Source organism: Arachis stenosperma, chromosome 6 (assembly GCF_014773155.1).
Source record: "Arachis stenosperma cultivar V10309 chromosome 6, arast.V10309.gnm1.PFL2, whole genome shotgun sequence".
NCBI classification, from domain to species: domain Eukaryota; kingdom Viridiplantae; phylum Streptophyta; class Magnoliopsida; order Fabales; family Fabaceae; genus Arachis; species Arachis stenosperma.
In genome coordinates this window covers 133,832,876-133,854,789 of record NC_080382.1, presented here as the reverse complement: position 1 = coordinate 133,854,789, position 21,914 = coordinate 133,832,876, and the positions used below count along the sequence as shown (strand labels likewise).

At 32.7% G+C, this 21,914-nt stretch overlaps 2 protein-coding genes across 2 annotated transcripts; one reads left to right on the top strand and one right to left on the bottom strand.

Moving 5' to 3' along the window:
- Nucleotides 1-13,219: 13,219 nt before the first annotated feature.
- On the bottom strand, nt 13,220-14,644 carry LOC130934692 (protein FAR1-RELATED SEQUENCE 5-like). The gene has a single exon (XM_057864235.1). The coding sequence runs from the start codon at nt 14,642-14,644 to the stop codon at nt 13,220-13,222; it is 1,425 nt and encodes a 474-aa protein (XP_057720218.1).
- Nucleotides 14,645-18,343: 3,699 nt separating this feature from the next.
- Nucleotides 18,344-20,674, top strand: LOC130934691 (protein FAR1-RELATED SEQUENCE 5-like). The gene has a single exon (XM_057864234.1). The coding sequence runs from the start codon at nt 18,344-18,346 to the stop codon at nt 20,672-20,674; it is 2,331 nt and encodes a 776-aa protein (XP_057720217.1).
- The last annotated feature ends 1,240 nt before the right edge of the window (nt 20,675-21,914 follow it).

Here is a 21,914-nt window from a genome sequence, read left to right as displayed (position 1 = left end):
TAATTAGCTTAAGTATTTTGAAATTTAAGTTAAATTATTTATATATAATTTATTCTATTATATTAAAATTCATTCTTATTATACATACTAGAGCATATATTATGTTATTATTTTTTAATTAGTATGCTAAAATTCTAAAGATAATTGTTTTCACATTTTAATATACATTTAAAACAGTTTTTTTTTTTAAAAAAAATTTAACCTGTAAATCTAGAGCTTTAAACTTTTTTTTTTATAAATTACATAAAGCTTGTTATTCTATTATCTCCTATTCTTCTTTAAATATGAAAAATTAAAATTGAGCCACAATTCATGCTGGCTTACAGTTATCTATATATTTTTTATTTGAATTCAATACTATTTTTAATTATTTGGAATCATCCTGTAAATCTAGAGCTTTAAACTTTTTTTTTAAATTACATAAAGCTTGTTATTCCATTATCTCCTATTCTTCTTTAATTTTGAAAAATTAAAATTGAGCAACAATTCATGCTGGCTTACAATTATCTATATATTTTTTTACTTGAATTCAATACTATTTTTAATTATTTGGAATCATTATGCGGTTATGTTGTGAAATTTTTATGTAATCTATATTATACCTTTTTTTATATTGTATTGATTCTCATTTTATCTATTTTACTTTGATTTGTATCATTCTTTCTCATGGCTACTTAGTGAATGATAGAATGTTATTTTAGTGCTTGTTTACTTCATGTTATTAAAAAAATTAATCGAGAGTAATAATTTTAAAAAAATTGAAAAAAAAAAGATAGAGCAAACAAACTACATTTAGTTATTTAAAAACTAACATGCTTTTTTTAAATAAAATAAAAAATTATTATTTATAACAAATTTTTTAGGATCCACATTTTTTGAACTTTATAAAGTTTGCCTAGGTAACATTTGTTTTGAGGTATTGAGAAGACTGAGACTAGGGGTGTTCATAAAAAAACCAAAATGTGGTTAACCGGTTAAAAAATTATAACCACATTTTGGTTAATCAGTTTAATAAAACAATTTAAAAACTATATCCATATTTTTTAGAATTGGTTAACCAAAACCAAATAAAAAAAATAACGGTTTATAACCGGTTAACAAAAACCTAAACCAAATTAAAATTAAAACCTAATTCCGAAACCAAATTACATACTCTTTCTCTCTCTCTCTCTCTTTCTCTCTCTCCCTTCCTCTCTCTTTCTCTCTCCCTCCTTTCTTTCTCTTCTTCTCTCTCTCTCTGTCTCTCCTCTTTCTATCCCTTCTCTCTCTCCTCCTATCTCTGTTTTTCCCTTCTCTCCCTCCTCTCTCTCTCTCTCTCATTTTTCTCTTTTTCCTCCTCCTCTTTGTCCTTTCCTTTTCTCTCTCCCACTCTTCTCTCTCTCCCTCCCTCCTTCCCTCCCTCCTCTCTCTCTATTCTTTCTCCCCTTCTCTCTCTCTTCTTTTTCCCTTATTTCTCTCTCATATCCCTCTCTCTCCCCCTTCCTTCCCCTCCTCTCTCTCTATCCCTTCTCTGTCTCACTCATTTTTTTCTTTATCTCCTCTCCCCATTCTCTCTCTCCTTTTTCTCTCTCTTCCCTATCTCTCTATTTCCCTTTCGTCGTCTCTTTCTCTCTCTCTCTTCCCCCTCTCCCCCCCCTCTCTCTCTCTCTCTCTCTCTCTCTTTCTCTATCTCTCGTCTCTCCCTCCCTCCCTTGTCTCTCTATCCTTCTCTCCCCTTCCCTCTTTCTCTCTCTCCTTCTCCCCCTCTCTATATTCCTCTCCTTCTCTCTCTGTCTCTCTCTCATTCTCATTCTGTCTCTTCTCCCCCTCTCTCTCTTTTTCCCACTCCCTTCTCTCTCTTCCTCTCTATCCTCTCCTTTCTCTCTCTAATCATCTGTCCTCTTTTTTTATCTCTCCTCCTCTCTCTCTCCCCTCATATCTCTCTATTCTCTCCTCTCCTTATCTCTCTCCCATATCTCCCTCCTTTCTCCTTTCTTTTCCTCTCTCTCTCTCTATCTCTCTCTCTCCCCTCTCCTTCCTCTCTCTCTCTCTCCTTTCCCTCCCCTCTATTTTTCTCTGTCTTTTCTATCTTTCTCTCTCGCTCCTCTCTCTTTCATTTTCTTCTTTCTCTCTCTCTCTCTCCCATTTTCTTTCTCTCCTCCTCTTCCTCTCTTCCTTTTCTCTCCTTCTCGTCTTTGTTTTCTTACTCTCTCTTTTTTATTTCTCTCTCAACCTTCTATGAATCTCTATCACTCTTCTATCTCTTTTTCTCTCTTTTCTCTAAAATGAGAGAGAAGAGAGAGAGGAATAGAAGATAGAAGAGGAGAAAGAAAAAAAGGAGAGAGATAAGAAGAGAGAAGAAAAGAGAGAAAGAGAAAGAGAAAAAGGACAAAGAGATAGAAAGAGAGAGGGGATGGAGAGAGAGAAGGGGAGAGAGACAGAAAAATAGAAAGAGAGAGAGAAAAGAGGGGATGGGAGAGAGAAGGAGAGAGGGAGAGGAGGGGAGAGAGAAAGAGGGAAGGGGGGAGAGAGAGAGCATGTGGAGAGAGAGGGAGAGAAGGATAGAGAGAAAGAACGAGAGGAGAGAGAGAGAGAGAGAGAGAGATAGGTAGAGAGAGAGAGAAAAGGAAGAGAAGATGAGAGAGAGGAGGGGGAAAGAGAGAAAAATGGGAGAGAGGGGAGAGAGAGAGGAAGAGAAAGAGAGGAGAGGGGAGAAAGAGAGAGAGAGATGGAAGAGAGGAGAGAGAGAGAAGGTTAAAAAATTTGGTTTATGTATGTAAAAATATTAATTTTAGTGTAAAATTTTATTTTTACATGTAAAAACTAATTTTATGGTATAAAAACCAATTTTTTGGTGTAAAAACTGATTTTTAGTGTAAAAACCAGTTTTTTTTTATATAAAAATCGGTTTTTCTATATAAAAATCGGTTTTTTTTAAAAACTGGTTTTTGCTTTAATAATCGGTTAAAAACTTGTTTTGAATTTCACTAACCGGTTGCATCATGTAAAATCAATTTGGTTAATTAAGCAATACTATATTTTTGGTTAATAAAAAAACTGGTTTAGTTTTTGGATTATCCAAACCATGAACACCCCTAATTGAGAGTCAGTATTATGTTTGTTGGCCCAGAAATTGGTTCTAAAATTTTAGTCTCTGTCTCTAAAATTTCAGTATTTCAGTATCTCCAAAAAGTAGGGACATAGGAGATTAAAATTTTTAGAGACAGAGACTGCTTCTTTAATAATATATTGAGAAAAAGGACAAATAGGTCCTTGACATTTTTTTCTACGGCTATATTTTTGTCCCAAGGAGTGGAAAATACATTCATGTCCCTGACCCCCTCTAAAACGTGAACAAATTTACCCCTCCGCTGAAGTGACTTCGCTGGACTCGACGAAAAAGTCTGACGTGACTCCTGTGGCGTTGACCAGGCTGTTACGGGAACCCACGCGACATATAGCTATTAAAAACATGACATATTAGTCCTTTGACATCAAAACGATGCCGTTTCACCAAGGATCCTTTAGACACACTTTAATCCCCTTATGCAATACCCATAAGACCTATTTAACCTGTTCCCTCAAAGATCCATGAATGTACAATTGCAAAACCGTGAAGTATAAGGGAAGACCACAACTTTAAGCTTCATTATGTCGTCACTCAGCAAAGAAGATCATTACAAGTTATTTAAGCAATAAAATAACAATGGCACTAGAAGTGTTCAAATCCAAATCGATCCAAATTAAACCGCTCATCCAATCCAATTCAAACTGAAAACCGATTAAAACCGCATTAGTTCGGATTTGATTAGATTTTATTTTTTGCAAATCACTGGATCGGATTCTCACTACAGTACAATTTTGATCGTATTGGTATATTTTTATTTTTTTCAAATAATATAATTTTATTCACTTAATTTAAAATTGTTAATTTTAAAATTAAATGGATATAGTTTAAATTAACAATTTAATTTAATTTGATAAAAATAAACGTAGTCATATTATTGTACTCATATGTGTAATTATATTTATTCTATTTTTTAAAATATACTTTGTTTAAAACCTTAATTTTAAAATAAAAAATAGTTTAATTATTTTGTTTGTCCCTATTGTTTTACCGAATTTTTAATTGAGTCTCGATACTTTTTTCTTTTCAATTAGGTTCCTATAAGATATTAAATTTTATAATTAAGTCCATAGAGTGATAAGAACATTGGAATTAAATGAATATTATGTCATACAAAACGAATATGCCTAATACTTGATTAAATATTCTATTTTGTTTAATAGAATATTTAGCCAATTTTATTATTTTTGTGATGACTCGGACCTAGTTTCAAATTTTGATATGGTATAAAAATTTAATTGAAAAAAAAATATAGGGAAAAAAACATTGAATTAAAAAATAAAAAAATTGAATTTAAAGTTTTTTTTATTAGTAAGTAAAAGAAACAACATTGAAAATTTGGAATGTGAATTTGCCATTTAATTAATAGATCAAATATATTACTTAGTATTTAGTTTAAATATTAATTACAACTTAATGAAAACAGCGTGATTTCTTCCGCAATTAATGGAAGACTCCTAGGATACTGCATCAATGCACATCAAGAGTCTTTATGAATTTCAATTTTTTTTTTAATTTTTATTATATTTTAAAAAGTAATATTGCTATTAAGTCTCATGCGGTTTATTTTAAGAGAGTAAAACAAATTTTTTTATTAATTTTTTTTAAAATAAACTGACTTTAAAAAATTAGACTTGTTAGATTATTTTAAAAATATATATTCGAAGTTAAAAAAAGATATAGTTATTTCGTAATAAATATTACGGTATATGAATTTTGATAACAATATATTTTTGTATATTAATTTCTTAAAAAATTAATATAAGTAATAAAAAAAATAAAACACTTAAGTTTTATGTTTTGTAAAAAAAAAAAGACATAGTAAGGATTTTTTTCAGATAAAGAAGTATACGTACAATAGACAAAATAATTTTGTATAGACATTAAAAAAATCCAAAAAATTGAAGAAAATTTATGGAGCTTAAATTTTAAATCGAAAAAAAGCATACGTTATTAACCTCAGCTAAGAAACCCTAATGAATGAATTCGTCTTCAGCAACTGCATACCACAGCCTCTCACTCTCTGTTACTAGTAAAAATAAATTGAATAAAAATTGAAAATCCTCACTTCTCTCATCTCATTCGCACGCGGTCTTTTTATCACTCCATACTAGAGCTCCACTTCTTATGGACATCTCTTTGTCTCCCTTTCTCGTTGTGTTCGTCTTGTTTTTCTCTCTCACTCATGGTTTTCGTCTTCACATTTGTACATGTTCCGCGGCTTTTACGGCCACCGTCGGCCGCTTCGTCTGGATCGATCCTCTTTCTGCTGTTCTCTTTTGGGCGGTGTAGATTGAACTCGTCTGGGTTGTGATTCGGGTTCCATTCGGTCTATTTCCGAACGGTTTAACAGTCAGTTCGTAAACACGATGATTTATGTAAGGATTGAACCATGTTGCTTTTAAATTACTTCAGGTAAATTTCACGTTTTGTTTTGGTCACATGATGTTAGTTGACTATAGCGGTTTTAATTTCATATGGTAATCGTGATGGTTAGTTGTTGGAAATAGGTCATAACGACTATAATTAATAAGCTAATGGGTTTACGACATTAAAGAAAACATATTCATTTTTTGTTTGTAAATTATGTAAATAGTTTGTTATATGTTAGTAATTTCATATAGGTTACAATTAATTATTATTTGTTAAAAATAAATCATTTACGCTACAATAAATGTACTTTTAGTTTTTCAACAAAAGTTATTTTCCCATTTTTTTCTGATAAATTATTTATATAACTGAATATTATTCATCACATGTTTGTTTATTTTGCGCCTTTGGATAGGGCAGTTTAAATCCCTTTTAATGATCTTCATTGTTATTTATTACAAATAATTCATTAAAACTATAATTAATATGCTTATCGTGTTATGAGGAGATTCCGCTTCTCAATATAGGTTGATTATTGGTGGATGATGGTACCAATATATAAGAATATCTGAGTACCTTAAGAGAGAGTACATTTTTCTCTTCCAAGAAATTTCATTGTCAAAAATGACTCATGAAGAAAATGAACCACTTTCAAACTTGAAAACAGCTGACAAGGTGCACCACATAGAAGTGGAGGACAATTGCAATAATTCTAGTTCGAGCCAACCAAAATTCGGAAGGTGATACTTGCCTAATGGCTCTGCCCTCTCTGTTGCATTATTATTTCAGTTACAGGAAATAATGTCCCAATTTATGTATTTTATAGTAATAATGGAGATGATTATTTGCTGAAGAAAGGGAAAAGGATACAAGACAAGGCTGACGAAGTCTCTCAAAACAAAACTGTTGAGGTATAAATGATATCGGAAGGATATATATATTATTCAGACTTCAGGTCTTACTTAAAAAACTCACATTTCCTGAAATATTTTGTGGTGTCGTCGAACTAATTTTTTTTGAATCCCATGTAGGAGGACTTCGTCAAACCAATTTTATTCCCCGGTTATTCTCGAATTCAAGACGAGAGTGGTAAGCTGCCGGATTGCACAGTGGGACAAGTCCTCTCTTTTATGAAGGTATTTTTCAATAGAACACAATGGGACAAGTCCTTCTACTGCTGTGAGATTATTTAAGTTCATACGTTATCAAATGATACGAATATTAAAATTTAATATTTTACACTAGGATGTGAAGGAATACTTTAAAATAGAATGCCTGAACACTCGAGCCAACTTGTTGTCAATGGAACGCAAGATTGACATTCTTGTTGCTCAGTCCAAAAAAGAAAAGGAAGACGACGTCCAAAAAACAGGATCAATCTCACCGCCGTTGATCATACCCGAGGGGCAAGATGTTAAGCCCATTGTGAAACCGTCTCTGTCTTTAAGACCATTTGTAAGCAAGCTTAGGCCTTTCGGAGCTGGCACACCCGCAATGGACGTTCTTACTGACGTGGTTGACAATGACGAGGGTGTTATAGACGTGACAAATCTGATGTCTAGCAAATCTAACACCAAGACTACTCCAAGCAATAGGAAAAGGGAACAAGTGAGAGCAGAAAATAACAAGAACAACCTCAACATCAACTTGAATAGTGTGAATTTGAACAACTCAACTGGAAACATTGGAAGCAACCTCCGAAAGCAAATTTCCCCACAATCGGTATTTATTGCAACATGACATTTGGGGTCCATTTTCATTGGTTGCTATGTTCTTTTTTCCAAGATATATCGGACTCTTTTTTTTCTTAATTCGAATTAAATGCAATATACCGACTTTCAGCTCGTATGTTAGACACATGGCAAAAATATTTTTATTGGCTTTGGATATGGTCCTTAATTGAAATTATTTGTTCAGCCATAAGCTTTAGTTAATTTGTTGCAAAAAAAGTCTCGGCCAATAGCCACAGTTGAAGCCGGCAGAAAATTAGCTTTTTTGCCATCAAATGCTAAACCTCCGAAGATTCCAAAAGTTAACAAAATAGCTGCGGGTGGGGAGGCAAGGAACACTGAAGATCATACTGCTGAAGGGAACAAAGAAAACAAAGAAAAAGAAATATACTGTTTCGATGTTACAAGGGTAAGAGTTTTATATTAAACAATTATTATCATGGACGTAAGATGTTTAGATTAATATTTTTTTAAATAATTATTTTTATATCATGCTCTCCTGTCAAGATGCAATAACTTCTCACTTCACTTTAGTTTTCATTATGTTGGAAATTTTAAAATTTATCTAATGTTAAACAACCAGGTAAAATTTGTGTTATCATTCTTTCACTGACATGTTATATAATTCCTTTTAATAACTTAATAACGTATACAAAAATTAAAGTAAACTTCTAACAGTATGTAGCCAAATTGTTTTAATATTTGCCAGGGCATGAAATGCAAATTCAAGCCAAACCCAAAGATGGGTCTCAAATCTGAAGAAATTCAGGCCGCTGCATTCATATCTTCTGTAGAGCTGGATCCAGGGTAACACTTATGCTTTAGTTGCTACAGTATAGTTATTGATTATTTAGTCTATATTATTTTTTTTAATCACAATTTGGTTTCTTATTTTTTTTATTTGTTTATTTTATAGAAGAGCTTCTTAAGATAGGAGACGTGACTGCAACTAGGAAGGATTTTGAGTCACTCTGTCCAACACAACAAATAAGTGAGAAGATATTGTACTTGACTGCCTTGAAATGTGTCCATAATCAGACTTTATTGACATAGAAAAACGTCTGGCAGCTTCCTCCAGCTTTTGCAGTAAGTGCATTAGTTTGCTATTTATAATTTGATTATATACATATTAATGTCTACTGAAATAAAAATAAATACCTAGGACACCATATTGGATGGAAATAATTTGGATGAGATATTAGTTCCCATGGTCGAACAGTTCATGCAGCCAACTAAGGATCTTCAGTTTGTAAGTGTTATTTACTCTTCATAAATACGCCATGTCATCAAATATTTTCAAATAAAAAAATTTTAACAGAAGAAAGACATTAATCTTTAATGCATCATATCTCCTGCTTGATGCAGATATACATCCCAATGAGAGAAAATGAGCATCGGTACCTAATGGTTATCAGCATACACGATAGCATAATTTGGCAACTGGATTCTTATTTAGAAGATGATGATATTCAACGTTGTAGAACCAAGATGACAATAGTGGTTAGTGACATTGTAACTAATACCCTCAATTAATTTAGTTGCTCATGAGCACATGTTAAGTGACTCAAAATCTGAAGTTGTTTTATATTTCTTTAATATAGGCTGCGACAGTAGAGCACATTTTAAAAAGTGACATCTACAACGAATGTAAACTTGAGATGAAAGAAAACATGCGCAGATGGAGAATTCATGCTCCAAGAGGAATCCCTAATCGACATCAAAGGTATCATCACTTTTACAAAATACAATAAATGGATTGTATGTTGTTGTTAACATAAAATGTATCATGTCATTTCTACAAATTATTTTTCTAGTTTCAATTCCTTTTTCTGTTATTATTGTTGTGCAGCCGTGATTCTCCATCATGGGTTCTTCAATGGATGAATTTGGAACATGCATTTGATGCCCAATGCTCTGAAGTTCATGTGGTACGATCTGGTCACTTAAAAACTGCATTTGTGAATATGTATTACCAATGTTGTCATAGATTTGGCTATAAAGTAGCGTTTGTTTGTAGAGACACGACAGAACAGGACACTGTGACAAAGACAATAGGACAGAGACATTAAAAATTATATTTTGTGTATCGTGTTTGGATACGATAGATAGGACACTAATGTAATGTCCAGTATTATGTTTGGATACACATGGACAAGACTAAAATATTATATAAAATGACTAAAATAGCCATGTGATTCCAAATTTTTTAGTATAAACTAATTTAATAAATAATGAGAGTACGTAGGAGTACAGACAGTGAGAACTTGAAAAAAATATTTGAAGCAGTAAAAAATTTTAATAAAAAATTATATAATAGTATTTATATTAAAATAAAATTTATAAATATAATTATTTTTTTTTAAATTTATTATTAATATATAGGAATACATATGGTTAATATTAACAAAAAAAATCTGAGTTTGATTAATAAAAAATTTCATTTAGGTTAATAAGCCAAATTAATTTTAAATACAAAATCAGTTTTAAAAAAAGAATCCATTTTTAAATGGAAAAAAATTAATTTTTGCACATAAAAATCTATTTTTATTTAGAAAATTAATTTTTTTATCTAAAATTTTATTTTTCTTTTCAAAAAATTAATTTTTCTTTAAATTATATAAAATTAATTACAATTTATAAATTATTTTTTAGCATTTTAAAATATCAATTTTACCTTTATAATATTTATCTTTTAAAAGTCTCAAGACTAATTATTTTTGTTATTATTTTTATTACAAATTAAATAATATAATATAAGGTTAAAATGATGTTGAAGTAAGAATGATAAGAAAAAAGAAATTATCCAGTCCAATAAAAATTTTTATAAAAAGGAGAGAGTACCTGAGAAAAAAAAGAGAAAGAAAAAGAACGTAGAAATAGAAAAAGAACATGGAGTAAAAAAAGTACTTTTTGAGAACAACGCAAAATAGGAAAAATAAGAAGGGGTAAAAGTGGAATAATAAAAAATAGCACCATGGACAAAAAAAATTCATAAAAACAGTCCGTGTCCCTCTTCCAAATCCGTGTCCATCATTGTCCTTCGTAAAAGAGTGGACACAAAAGTATAAAAAATTGTCCCGGAGACAATATATTCAGTGTCCATGTCTTTGCTTTCAAACGCTTTTTAAGAATGTGCTGTCCATGTCTCCGTGTGCTGTCTCCGAAAACAAACGCTACCTAAGTGATTTTTTTTTGCAGTTAGATGAAAATGGCACACGGATGTACACTGCAATGCAATTATTTCATGGGCGATTCAATGAACTCAAGGCTGAAATAGCTCCACTTGTTCAAGAGTTTTGGAGCATGCATGCAGAGGACGATGATTACTGAAATGCCGTGTGCATCATAATTATATCTTTGCTTTGTTAACTACATGGAATGACACTTATAATTTTTTTCTTGTTTTTGTTTTTTGGAGCTGTGTTGTCAATTAGCATTGTGAATTCATGACACTAATGCTTTAAATAGTTTATTCGGTAGTGTATTGTTTATGGCTATGTTCCATAACAAATTTCAACATCTTTATATTGATATAATTATTAAATTGCTATCTTTAGGTTTGCAATTCAAATAACTTATTTATATATACTAGTAAATTATTTAAGATAAATATTTAGTTAACTTATTAATTCTTGTAATTTTATTACATTTTTAATACATTCAATACAGTTTACAAATTTTATAATTGGAGTTTTATGTTAACAAACATATAATTAAACTTTTTATAAATATATTTCTAAATTGCAATAAAATACTAAAATATTTAATTTTAAATTATTTGATAATGCACATTATGACGACTTAAGAATAGTTATAATTGGTGAGTACATGAATTAAGAATTAAACTTTTTATAAATATATTTTTAAATTGCAATAAAATACTAAAATATTTAATTTTAAACTATTTGATAATGCATTTTTTGACAATTTAAGAATAATTATAATCGTGGAGTACATGAATTAAGAATAATTATAAAAAGTAATTTTGGTCTCTGTAATATTAAAATTCTAGTCTCGTCAATATGTATATATATAATTGGCGAGTATGAATGAAATTTTCTTTTATTCCATTGGTTGAATACTTATATTGTTTTATTCATGTTTTATAAATAATATAACAATTTAACATGTTTTTGCGGTATTCTCTCACATTACGTCATATAACATGAGAATATCAATTGTTTTTTATTCATATGGAATATTAGTTAGCACTATTTTTTAATAAAATCGATCTTGTATATTAAAAAACTGTTACATGAAATTTTCTTTTTTTTTTCTTTCATTAAAATTTTTCTATTCAACCTTTCTTTTTTATTTTTGGTTAGTTGGACAAATCATTTTAAGCTGAGTGTCCAGACGAAGGGATAAAGAAAATAGGTCAAGAAGCAAGGAAAAAAATACGAAAAAAACTAGGCTTCCCATTCTTCTCCCTGCAACAACGGTGTGCATCTCTCCTCTTAGTATAATTAGTTGATGTTACCAACTATGAATGTATAAATAAAATCATGGAGCTCTTATTTTATGCTTCTTTGAATTCTCTATCATTGATTTTTCATATGTTTATTTATTTTATTTCTTATGCTGATTTCATGATGGTTAAATCAGCTTCTTACAATAAATTTATGCAACATTATATCAGATTTTATAATAATTTTTTATCATCTACCTATTTATATACATATTTAGCCAAATTTGCCACATCATATATGATAGTGACAAATTGTCTTATATATTCCAAACACTTTTCATAATTAAAAATATCATACTCCTGAACCAAGTCACATTCTCGAATAGCAAAACAAAGCAAAAAAAAGGAAATCTATGATCTCTATTTCCATATATAATAATAATAATAATAAGTTTTCCCATAACAACTTAATTGATTGTCCTAAATTAAAATCGACTATTAAGAATAAACAAAAGAAACAGTAATAATTTATAATTTAGTTAGTAACTGCATATTCCTCAAATCAACTATCAAAATTAATCACGAATAAAATAACATCTAATCCCAGAGTTCACCACCATTCTTGAGTTTCGTATTCCACATCATCCATGCATTCACCATCATAAATTGCCTAAAACCACACCGAAATTTTATATCAATAACACTTTAAATTAGCACCATGGAGCAGTTCCAATATCAAGTGAGTGAATAAAAAATAAAATTATATATCATTTTTGTCTACTTACATCAGTTTGACGGGTAGAGCTACCTTGTGTACTAAAAGCATTTTCATTGCGCTTTGAACAAGAAGTTTTATTATGACCAGGTTTCTTGCAATTACTGCAACGTTGGGGCTTTTTTCGACCACTATGCCCTTTAGGATTGGTACCACCTCCCAGTCTAGGTTTCGAAGGCGTGTTCCCTTCATCTAGTGCTTTGTATGAGCTATAAAGATCAAGCATAAGATCCCTTGCTTCATGGAACCTCTCTGTAGTAGCACATGCAACCTCTGACATCATCCTAGCACACTCATTGAGGATACAAAGTCGACTGCTAACTTGAAATTCGCTTGTAAAACTACTTGACTCAGACATAGATTCTTTTGCTTTCTTAGTCCATCTATGCAACACTAGACATTTAGGAATTTCATGCACATCCCTACGGACTAATACAGAGATAATGTGTTCACAGTAAATACCGAATGATTCCATACGCATGCATGAACAAGTGATTGCGTTACCATTATCCACCCACTCAACCTCCCACACCTTTGTTGGTTTGGCATACCTACAAACATAATAAATTATACTATTGTCTCTAGTTTGGTAATCCACGACTCTCATTGCACCCGACTGAACAAGAATAGGCCTGAATAAAAAGAATACCTCCCTTGTGTAAGTATCAGCAGCACACATCTCAAGGGGTTCAATACAAGTTTGCATAACTGGAACTCCACGAGCAGATTCATATTCAGCATAAAATTTCCTAAACCGCATATGGCCAACATTCGTTGGAAGTGCTCAATAAACTCAGATAAGTCATAATGAGGCTTAGTGTACTTCCCAATCAATGAATGCAAACCCTCGCAGCGTGATGTAGTCCTAAATCCAGCAAAGAACTTCCTCGGATGTAACATGTTGCCCATGATTGACGTTTCTCATAAATTTCATTTAGCCATTCTTTTTCCTCAACCCCAAATTCCTCTACTAATATTTGCCACTTGTTACGGAACACTGGAATCTCGTAATCTCCTAACATACAATCCCTAAACTTAGATGTGAAACGAGGACTACACATATTTGTAGTTGCATTACGCACGAGATGCCAAGCACACAATCTGTGGTGAGTACCAGGGAATACTTTCTCAATCGCATTCTTCATTGCCCTTGCCCCATCAGTTATCACAGAGGATGGGGCTCTACCATTCATTGCCTCCAAAAACTGTTGCAACACCCATATATAAGTCTCATCCGTCTCATCTGTTACAATGCATGCATTGTGATGGTTGACACCTGTGAACACAACAAAAGGACACCTATATTTATTCTTGTTGTATGTAGCATCAAACGCAACAACATCTCCAAACAATTTATAGTCCTCTCTACATAAACCATCACACCAAAAGAGATTTAGTAACCTTCCATCCGTCGCCCGAAGCTCTTCGTAGTATAAAGATTTATCGTTTGCAGCCATCCCCTCCAAATAATTTAATGCTCTACCCACATCCTCTGGAATCTCACGCCTCGCCTTAGCTATTTGATTGTAGATGTCTCTGGGGCCATAGTTCAACTTGTCAAAACCACCACTTTGACTTGCTAGCAAAGCATAAACTTGGGATGTGCTAATTCCCGACTTGCGCATGTTGTTCATGAGTGCAATTTCGGCTTTGGACATACTCCTATGAGCCGGCAATAACCTGCTCAACCGGCCTTCCAATAGTTCGTGATTATGAACATTTGAAAATCGAGTCACATGCCATCTTCCAGTTACCCCTACAAACTTGACTAGGAATTGAGCTTCGCACCCAGTTCTTGTCTCGGTCTTTGATTCCCTTTTTCTGTTTGGCAAAGTGTACCACTTCTCTAATCGATATCCTTGCCGAAAACACACAAATCTCTGCATGTAGGTCTCGTCGTTTGAGTTCTTCCAGTTTTTATCTTTTCTTGCACTGAAACCTTGGCTCTTTGCAAATCTGTTGTAAAATTCAAAAGCAATGGCTAGGGTTCCAAAGTGAAACTTGTCAACTTCAACCTCACCAATGCTTAAAAAGTCAAGTTTCAATAAATCCTCAATTGAATCCAATCCATATGCATCATCATAATCATAATCTGTCAATTCTGCAAAAATCTCCTCACCGTCTAACTCATCACCCAACTCTTTTTCCTGCTGCAACTCCTCTAAGTATGACTCATCATCAGGATACTTCTCATCATAAAAAATACTATCCTCATGCTCATACTCACATTCATCCATGATCTCGTCCTCTCCCATCAATGACATTTGCAAGAAAATAATCTGAACATAAATAATACTGTCATAAAAATTTAGAACTGAGTACTAAGTACTCCAAGACAAAATGCTTAGGATAAAGCTCCAAAAATTAGACTTACAAATAAAGAAATCAGACAACACCAAAATATGTATGTTATTTATTTTTTCCTAGTAAATTAAATACTACACAATGATAATTAGGCATAAATTATTAACAAGAAGTTCGTACCAGTCTACATAACATTATCTTTACAGAAAAAATTATTTATTAAATGACTAAAATTCATTATAGAAAAAGTCACATGTCTCAAACTCAAAGAAAAGCAATCAAACATAAAAAGAGTACAAAATTTCCATTACAAAAAATGCATAGTTTAAACAATTTTAAATCTATTCAGTTAACAAATTTACAAATTTAGCGATCATAAATAAATATCATATCATCACAATAGCTTACAACAACAATGGTTATGTGCCAGTTAAAAATCATTTTAAGTTTTAATTTTTATTTACATACTAGGAGAACAAAATTCAACATAACAGATATCACCATATAATAACCACAAATCAATAGCAATATCACATTTAAAGTAGCATCAATTTGCAAGCAAAAAAAATCTTAACATGCATTACTATCATTACTATCAAAATATTATGAACTAGTATCAACCAAGACAAATTGTCGAATTCCAAAATAAAGTAAGTATAAAACGAGTAAATGGGTATTATAATACAAAAAAAATTGATTTAACAATATTTAAAAATAAAAAAGCATACCATTGAAAAATTATTACACTTTTTTTAAATAAAAGAAGGTAACATTCGAATTTTTGCAGTGAATCAAAAGCAAGGAAAAATCATGGAGGATAGTGTTTACCTGTAGTAATAATAGCATGCAGACAAAGCCACCGGTGACGGGACAACAACGAAGTTCAGAAAAAGAACAGGCGTCGATTCACCAGGCCTTCGAGATGCAAAACGGCAGATATGGAACCCAATTTTGAACCTCTATGACGGCAAGAAGACAATCAGCAGTGTCTTGTCGAAGCTCTAGATGACCATGGAAGTATCACGACCGGAGAAGAAAGCGCGCCAGGTATTGTAGTGGCACAGCAGTGGTCAGAAACTGGCGGCGGCTTGGAACTCTCCTGACAGAGCGGCAGGGATTTTGAACCTTGAGGTTATTGGGGAGACATCAACATATTGGTTGAAGAAGAAGAAGATCCACGGTTCAGATTTCTTATTGTGTCTAGGTCGGGTGGGTTTGGATTTTTTTTCTTGGGCTTTGCCTTTGTAAAAAAAAATTAGGTTAAACTTAAAATAATTATTAATTATATTATTAATAATGTAAAGGAGTTTCAAAACTCCAAACATGAAGGGAGTATTGTAACATGGCATAGGATTCGGTGGTCCAGGAATCTTTGGATCACTTAGTGGTCTAAGTAGAAAACATGTTTTTAGAGTTTTTTTATCAATTGGTATGTAGTCTTTGAACTAATTTTAATTACAAATTAACCCCATATATTTTATTTAATTATAAAAATAGTTTTTTATTTTATAAATTATTATTTTATCAATTATCTATTATATTTATTAACAATCAAATACAAAAATAACAACCAATTATATCCTCCATTCATCCTAATAATTCCAATTGATTAAAAAATTAACTTTGATCTCGTTACGTTCGTCCATGGCTTCCAAATCGTGTTTCCTTGAAATTCAATCGATTGGTTTTTTAAAACAATCGATTGAATGATAACTCAATCGATTGGTTTACACTATATCACAAAACAATCGATTGAAAGTTGTAAGGTAGAATGGTAAAAAGCTTAAACCAATCGATTGTTTATACTTTCCAATCGAATGAATGCCTCAAAACAATCGATTGTTGTTGTTACTCAATCGATTGAGTTCACGAAAACAACATGGATTTGCCAAATACAATCGATTGGAAAGTGATGACATTGAAGTTTTAGCCAAATTCAATCGATTGGTAATGTAATCCAATCGATTGGAAGGTGATGAAGTTGAATGTTTTGCCAATTTCAATCGATTGGTAATGGTACCCAATCGATTGAAATGTGATCTGCGGCTATTTCAATCTTGTTATCTTTTTAGAAATTATCTTATTATTCATCTATCTTATCTTTAAAATTCTATCTTCAATTTTTTCTGTTTTATTTTTATGTAGATAAACTAATCTTATCTTTTCCTTAATATTAACATTATAAATTGGTGAATAATCCATCACTAATTATTCAATTCCACCATTGAAATCGTGTATCATTTTCTTTGATTATAAAAAATTTAATTGTTTTTCTTTGGAACATCCATCTACTTAATATCCATTTTTTTTAATTTTCATCCGTCTATTTAATATCCACTATTTCTTCATCGTTAATCACCGTTGCAGCAATCAGCAAAGGTCCAATCAAGTTTTTCATTGTAGTGTTCAAAAAATAAACCATCGTTTTGATTACAAAATCGAGGTCAGTGAATAGAATCTCTAATTTTGCAATTATTTTGTTCGATACTTTATTCGTGAAATTGATTGTGTAAGAAAAAAAATTTAAAAATATCTTTTATTAATGCATAGAAATTGAGAAATACTAAAAAGTAAATAGATGTTATTATTTTTTATTATTAATTAATTAGCTAGCAATCAGCGACGGACCTAGAGGGGGTGAGTAGTAGCCCGGACACCCCAAAATTTTAAGAAACTATACTTATCTATAACAATTTATATTAGGAATATAGAGAGTTAGGTGTCGATTATTTTTTTCCTATTTTACCCCTATTTTATCCCATGACAGAATGATGTAACTGCTCGTTAAGATATTCTTATTGGATGTAAATTATTATTACAAATATTTTTATTAAGATATGTTTTGAAGGAATAAAAATAGAATAGTTCAATAAGGATTAATTTTAAAAAAAAAATAAATTTACACTAATAATTTTTCTCTTCAAATTATTAACGTACTTTTCTAATATACTCTAAGTACCTACACAATATATAATATCAATTAGCGTTCAAATTTAGGTTCCAATATTGTTATTAACGAGAGAGGTTTATTAATTTTTTAAAAAAATACATACAATAAGTTTTGTATCAATATATCATGATTCATTTTAAAATAATATTTATTCATCTAGGTTATAGAGTGTCTTGAAAAATCATATTTAAATAAGTATTCTATTTTTTAACTATTTTATATTTTTAGATTAAAAACTTTGTATTTTTTTTATTCAAGCTTTATTTTTAAATTTTATTTTAATTGTCTTATTCAAAACTATTAATATGAAATTTTATTTTGTAGGATAAATAAAAAATGAGATTTTTTTAATAAATTAAATTATTGACAGACTTACTTATTATAAAAGAAGTTAAGTATATCTCTTGATTATAAGAATACATATAATTCACTTTTGATTGTAATCACAAGAAATATAAATTTATCCAATTTTTTAAAATTTACATTAATTATTAAAATTATAACATAATGAATGTACTCCTATACACATTTTTTTCTTATTTTTGTGTTTTATTTTAATTTTGTTAAACAAAAAAGTTTAAATATTATTTACTTTTAATTTTTAACTTTTACCACAAATAGAAATATATGACTTTGTGTGTATTAAATAATTTTTTCATTGGACATTTTTAAGATGTCAGGTATATTTACAGACACTGAAATGAATGAGCAATACCAGGAGGAGGATGACTTTAACCAACAAGAAGAGCTAGTAAGTGACCAAGATATGATGGATGAACAGAATGAATTCGAACAAGATTTCAGAAATGAATTTACCGAGGGAGCGTTTTTTTCTGAATCTGATATGTCAGATTATATCCTTGAAGCCGCTTATGCAGTTGACTCCGTGCAAGACATTACATCTTTGAAATTTAGTGAGAATGTTGCGGAGGAAATTGGCAAATACCACTTTTCTACTTTGCATCTTGCATTTGATTTTTATATGAAGTACTCAAAGTCGAAGAGCTTTAGTGCAAGGAAGAGCAAGACCTTCAAGAATAGTAGTGGCGAGATTTGCAGACAAATGTTTGTATGCCATAGGCAAGGATTCAGGATGGAGAAATATTACACGATGGAAAAAAGGAAGAAGGAGCCTAGATTGGAAATAAGAACTGGATGTGAAGCCCGAATGGATGTTAAATTTGTACCAGAAAGTGGAAGGTGGCATATCTTTTATTTCTCTGATGAACACAACCATGATCTATTGGATACACAATTCAGTGCTATGTTGCCTGCCCACAGAAAAATGTCAGAGGCAGATATTATGCAAATGATGAACATGCTAAAGTCAGGGATCAGCACCTCACAGATATTTGGTCTTCTAGCTAGTCAAGCAGGCAGGTACAAATTTGTTGGCTATGGTCCCAGAGATATGTACAATGAGATTGCTCGGCAAAGGCGTCAAATTCCTGGTGATGCAGCACGAGTATTGAAGAAGTTGGAGGATATGCGGTTGAAGGATCCACAATTATATTTCAAGGCATGCCACGATTCAAGAGGTTTGTTACGTAATTTGTTCTGGTCTGATGGGATTAGCCAACTAGACTACCGACTCTTCGGGGATGTTATTGCTTTTGATGCTACGTATAAGAAGAACAAGTATAGTTGTCCATTAGTAATATTCAGCGGGGTTAACCACCACAACCAAACAATTATTTTTGCTGCTGCGTTAATTGCGGACGAAACTACTGATACATATATTTGGCTCCTGCGTCAGCTCATGTTTGCAATGAGGGGCAAGACCCCGACCTCAATCATAACTAATGGGGCCATGGCGATTAGGAATGCAGTGAGAGATGTATTTCCCGAAGTCAGACATAGATTATGCGCTTGGCACCTTATTGGAAATGCAACTAGCAATGTTGGAAATCCATCGTTTACATCTAAATTTAGAAAAATCATGACAGGAGACTACGAGATTCCCGTGTTTAAGCGTAAGTGGGTTCAGCTTATTGAAGAATTTGGCATTGAGGATAAGCCGTGGGTGATCAACATGTACGAAGAGAAGCATATGTGGGCTACTGCATATCTAAGAGGAAAATTCTTTGCTGGCTTTAGAACTACATCAAGATGTGAAGGTTTACACTCAGTAGTGGGAAGGTATGTGGGGTCGCGGTATGATTTGATAAGTTTTGTAGAGCATTTTCAAAGGTGTGTAGCACACATGCGCTTTAACGAATTTAATGCTGATTATGAATCTACACGTGGGGTGCCCGTCATGCAAACTTGTATAGAGCTGCTAGAGAGATATGCTGCTGAGTTATACACTCATGAGATATTTCTTTTCATTCGGCCATTTCTCTCCAGAGCTGGATCAATGCAGGTTCTAAACATAGATAATACCGATGATTGCATAAAGTACATTGTGTGTAAGCATGGGAGACCCGATTTTACGTGGACCGTTGATTTTCGTCAAAAAGAAATGATCTTCATGCGTACCTGTTTACGAATGGAGTCATTTGGTATTCCCTGTGAACATCTTGTGAAAGTAATGGTTGACAGAGACATCCGTGAGATTCCCCGGTCATTGGTATTGGATAGATGGACAAAAAAGGTTAAATCAGCACTCAATGATCCAAGTGGGTTCACCAAGGATGCTGTTGTTATTAGTCGTCAAAGTGCTTTGGTGGAATTTTCTAAACAACTGGCTGCTGTTGCTGTTAAAGTACCAGAGAGATATGAAGAGACACGTGATTTAATTATGGAATTGTACTCATCTTACAAGGCTGCAGACGAAGGAGATAATCAACCTCACTCAGGTGTAGCTAGAAGTAGCAATCCGTATGTGCATCCAACCACTGGAGGCTCAGGACAACCATCTAAGAAGAAGAAGCGGCAACGTTGTAGTGTTTGTCAAATGGAAGGACATAAGAAGACAACATGTCCTTGGCAAAAGGACATTGACAACAACGTTATAGAAAATGAAGCTATCGGTTCGGACGATGGCGACATGTGTACTAAAGCGACCGCTGAGTTAGATAGTGATAGTTAGCAACCTCCATAAACTTTAATGTTTTTGGGTAGAAAATCAGTTCCGTATTTGTATCTTTTCTTTTTCACTATATTAATGAGATTTTATACATTCTTCCAATAGTCGTGCTTATGCTTTCTAGGTGTAATAATTGTCAAATAAAAACCGGTTAGCGATAACGGGTAAACTGCCCCTCTCCCTTTTCGCTCACTCTCACTGGCAAAATCCCTAATTTTCATCGTTCTGACAATCGGCCTGGACAGACTGGTCGAACAGGTTTAACTGCGAACCGGTTAAGCATGCGGTCCGATCCTCCTGTAATAACCGTTGGAGATAAAACCGGTGGTTAACCGTTAATTCGGATGAGAACCGATTGGTTGGGTCGAACCGGTTGAACTGTGAGCCGCTATAAAAACGATCCGGACAAATGTTAAAACCGTCAATTTAAAAAACCGGTTGAACCGGTGGTTAACCGGTGAACCAGATGAACCGCCCGGTTTAGTTGCGGTTTTTGGTTTGAAAGTAAAAGAGCAAAATGGCGTCGTTTTATCTCTTATAAAAAAAAAAAAGAAAAGAAAGGCTAGCTATACTAAATGCCACGGCAACCCACCAGACCCAATTCCCTTCCTCCCAATTCCCTCACTACCTAACCCTAACACAGCAAACACCGTCGCCATCGTCAGCCCCCATCCCGCCGGCTCGTCGTGAAACCCCACCAGCCACCGTGAGCCCCGAGACGCCGCCACTCTTTTCTTCCTCCCCTCCTCTGTGCTCGTCGCGAAGCCCCACCAACCGCCGCAAATCTCTTCTCCTTCTCACCGTCTCTGTGCTCCTCGTGAAGCCCGCCTATGTGATCATCGTCGTCGGCAGCGACAGAAGGTGCCATCGTTGGCCTTGATCTCATCGCCGTCCTGGACGTCTCTGCTTGGATTCTATCTCTTCAAGCTCGCTCTCTCTCCCTCTCCGGTCTCACCCTGTCTCACGCGAAATGCGAACGTCTCTGCTCGCGTGTCCTCCTCGCCGTCACCTCCGTTTAACTGCTCCGGCATCACCTCCTCTCGGACGTCTCTGTTGCTCGATTGTCTTGTCTTATCCAGTGAGCTCTCCTCCGGTGCTTCTTTAGTACTTTTTTATTTGAAATTAATTATGATTAATATATACTTCTGAGTTAATTATTCTTGTTAATTTGTATGGTTTTTGATAATCCTTTTTTAGTTAAATTTTTAAAATAATTTTGTTGATTGTTGATGATAATTGTTAA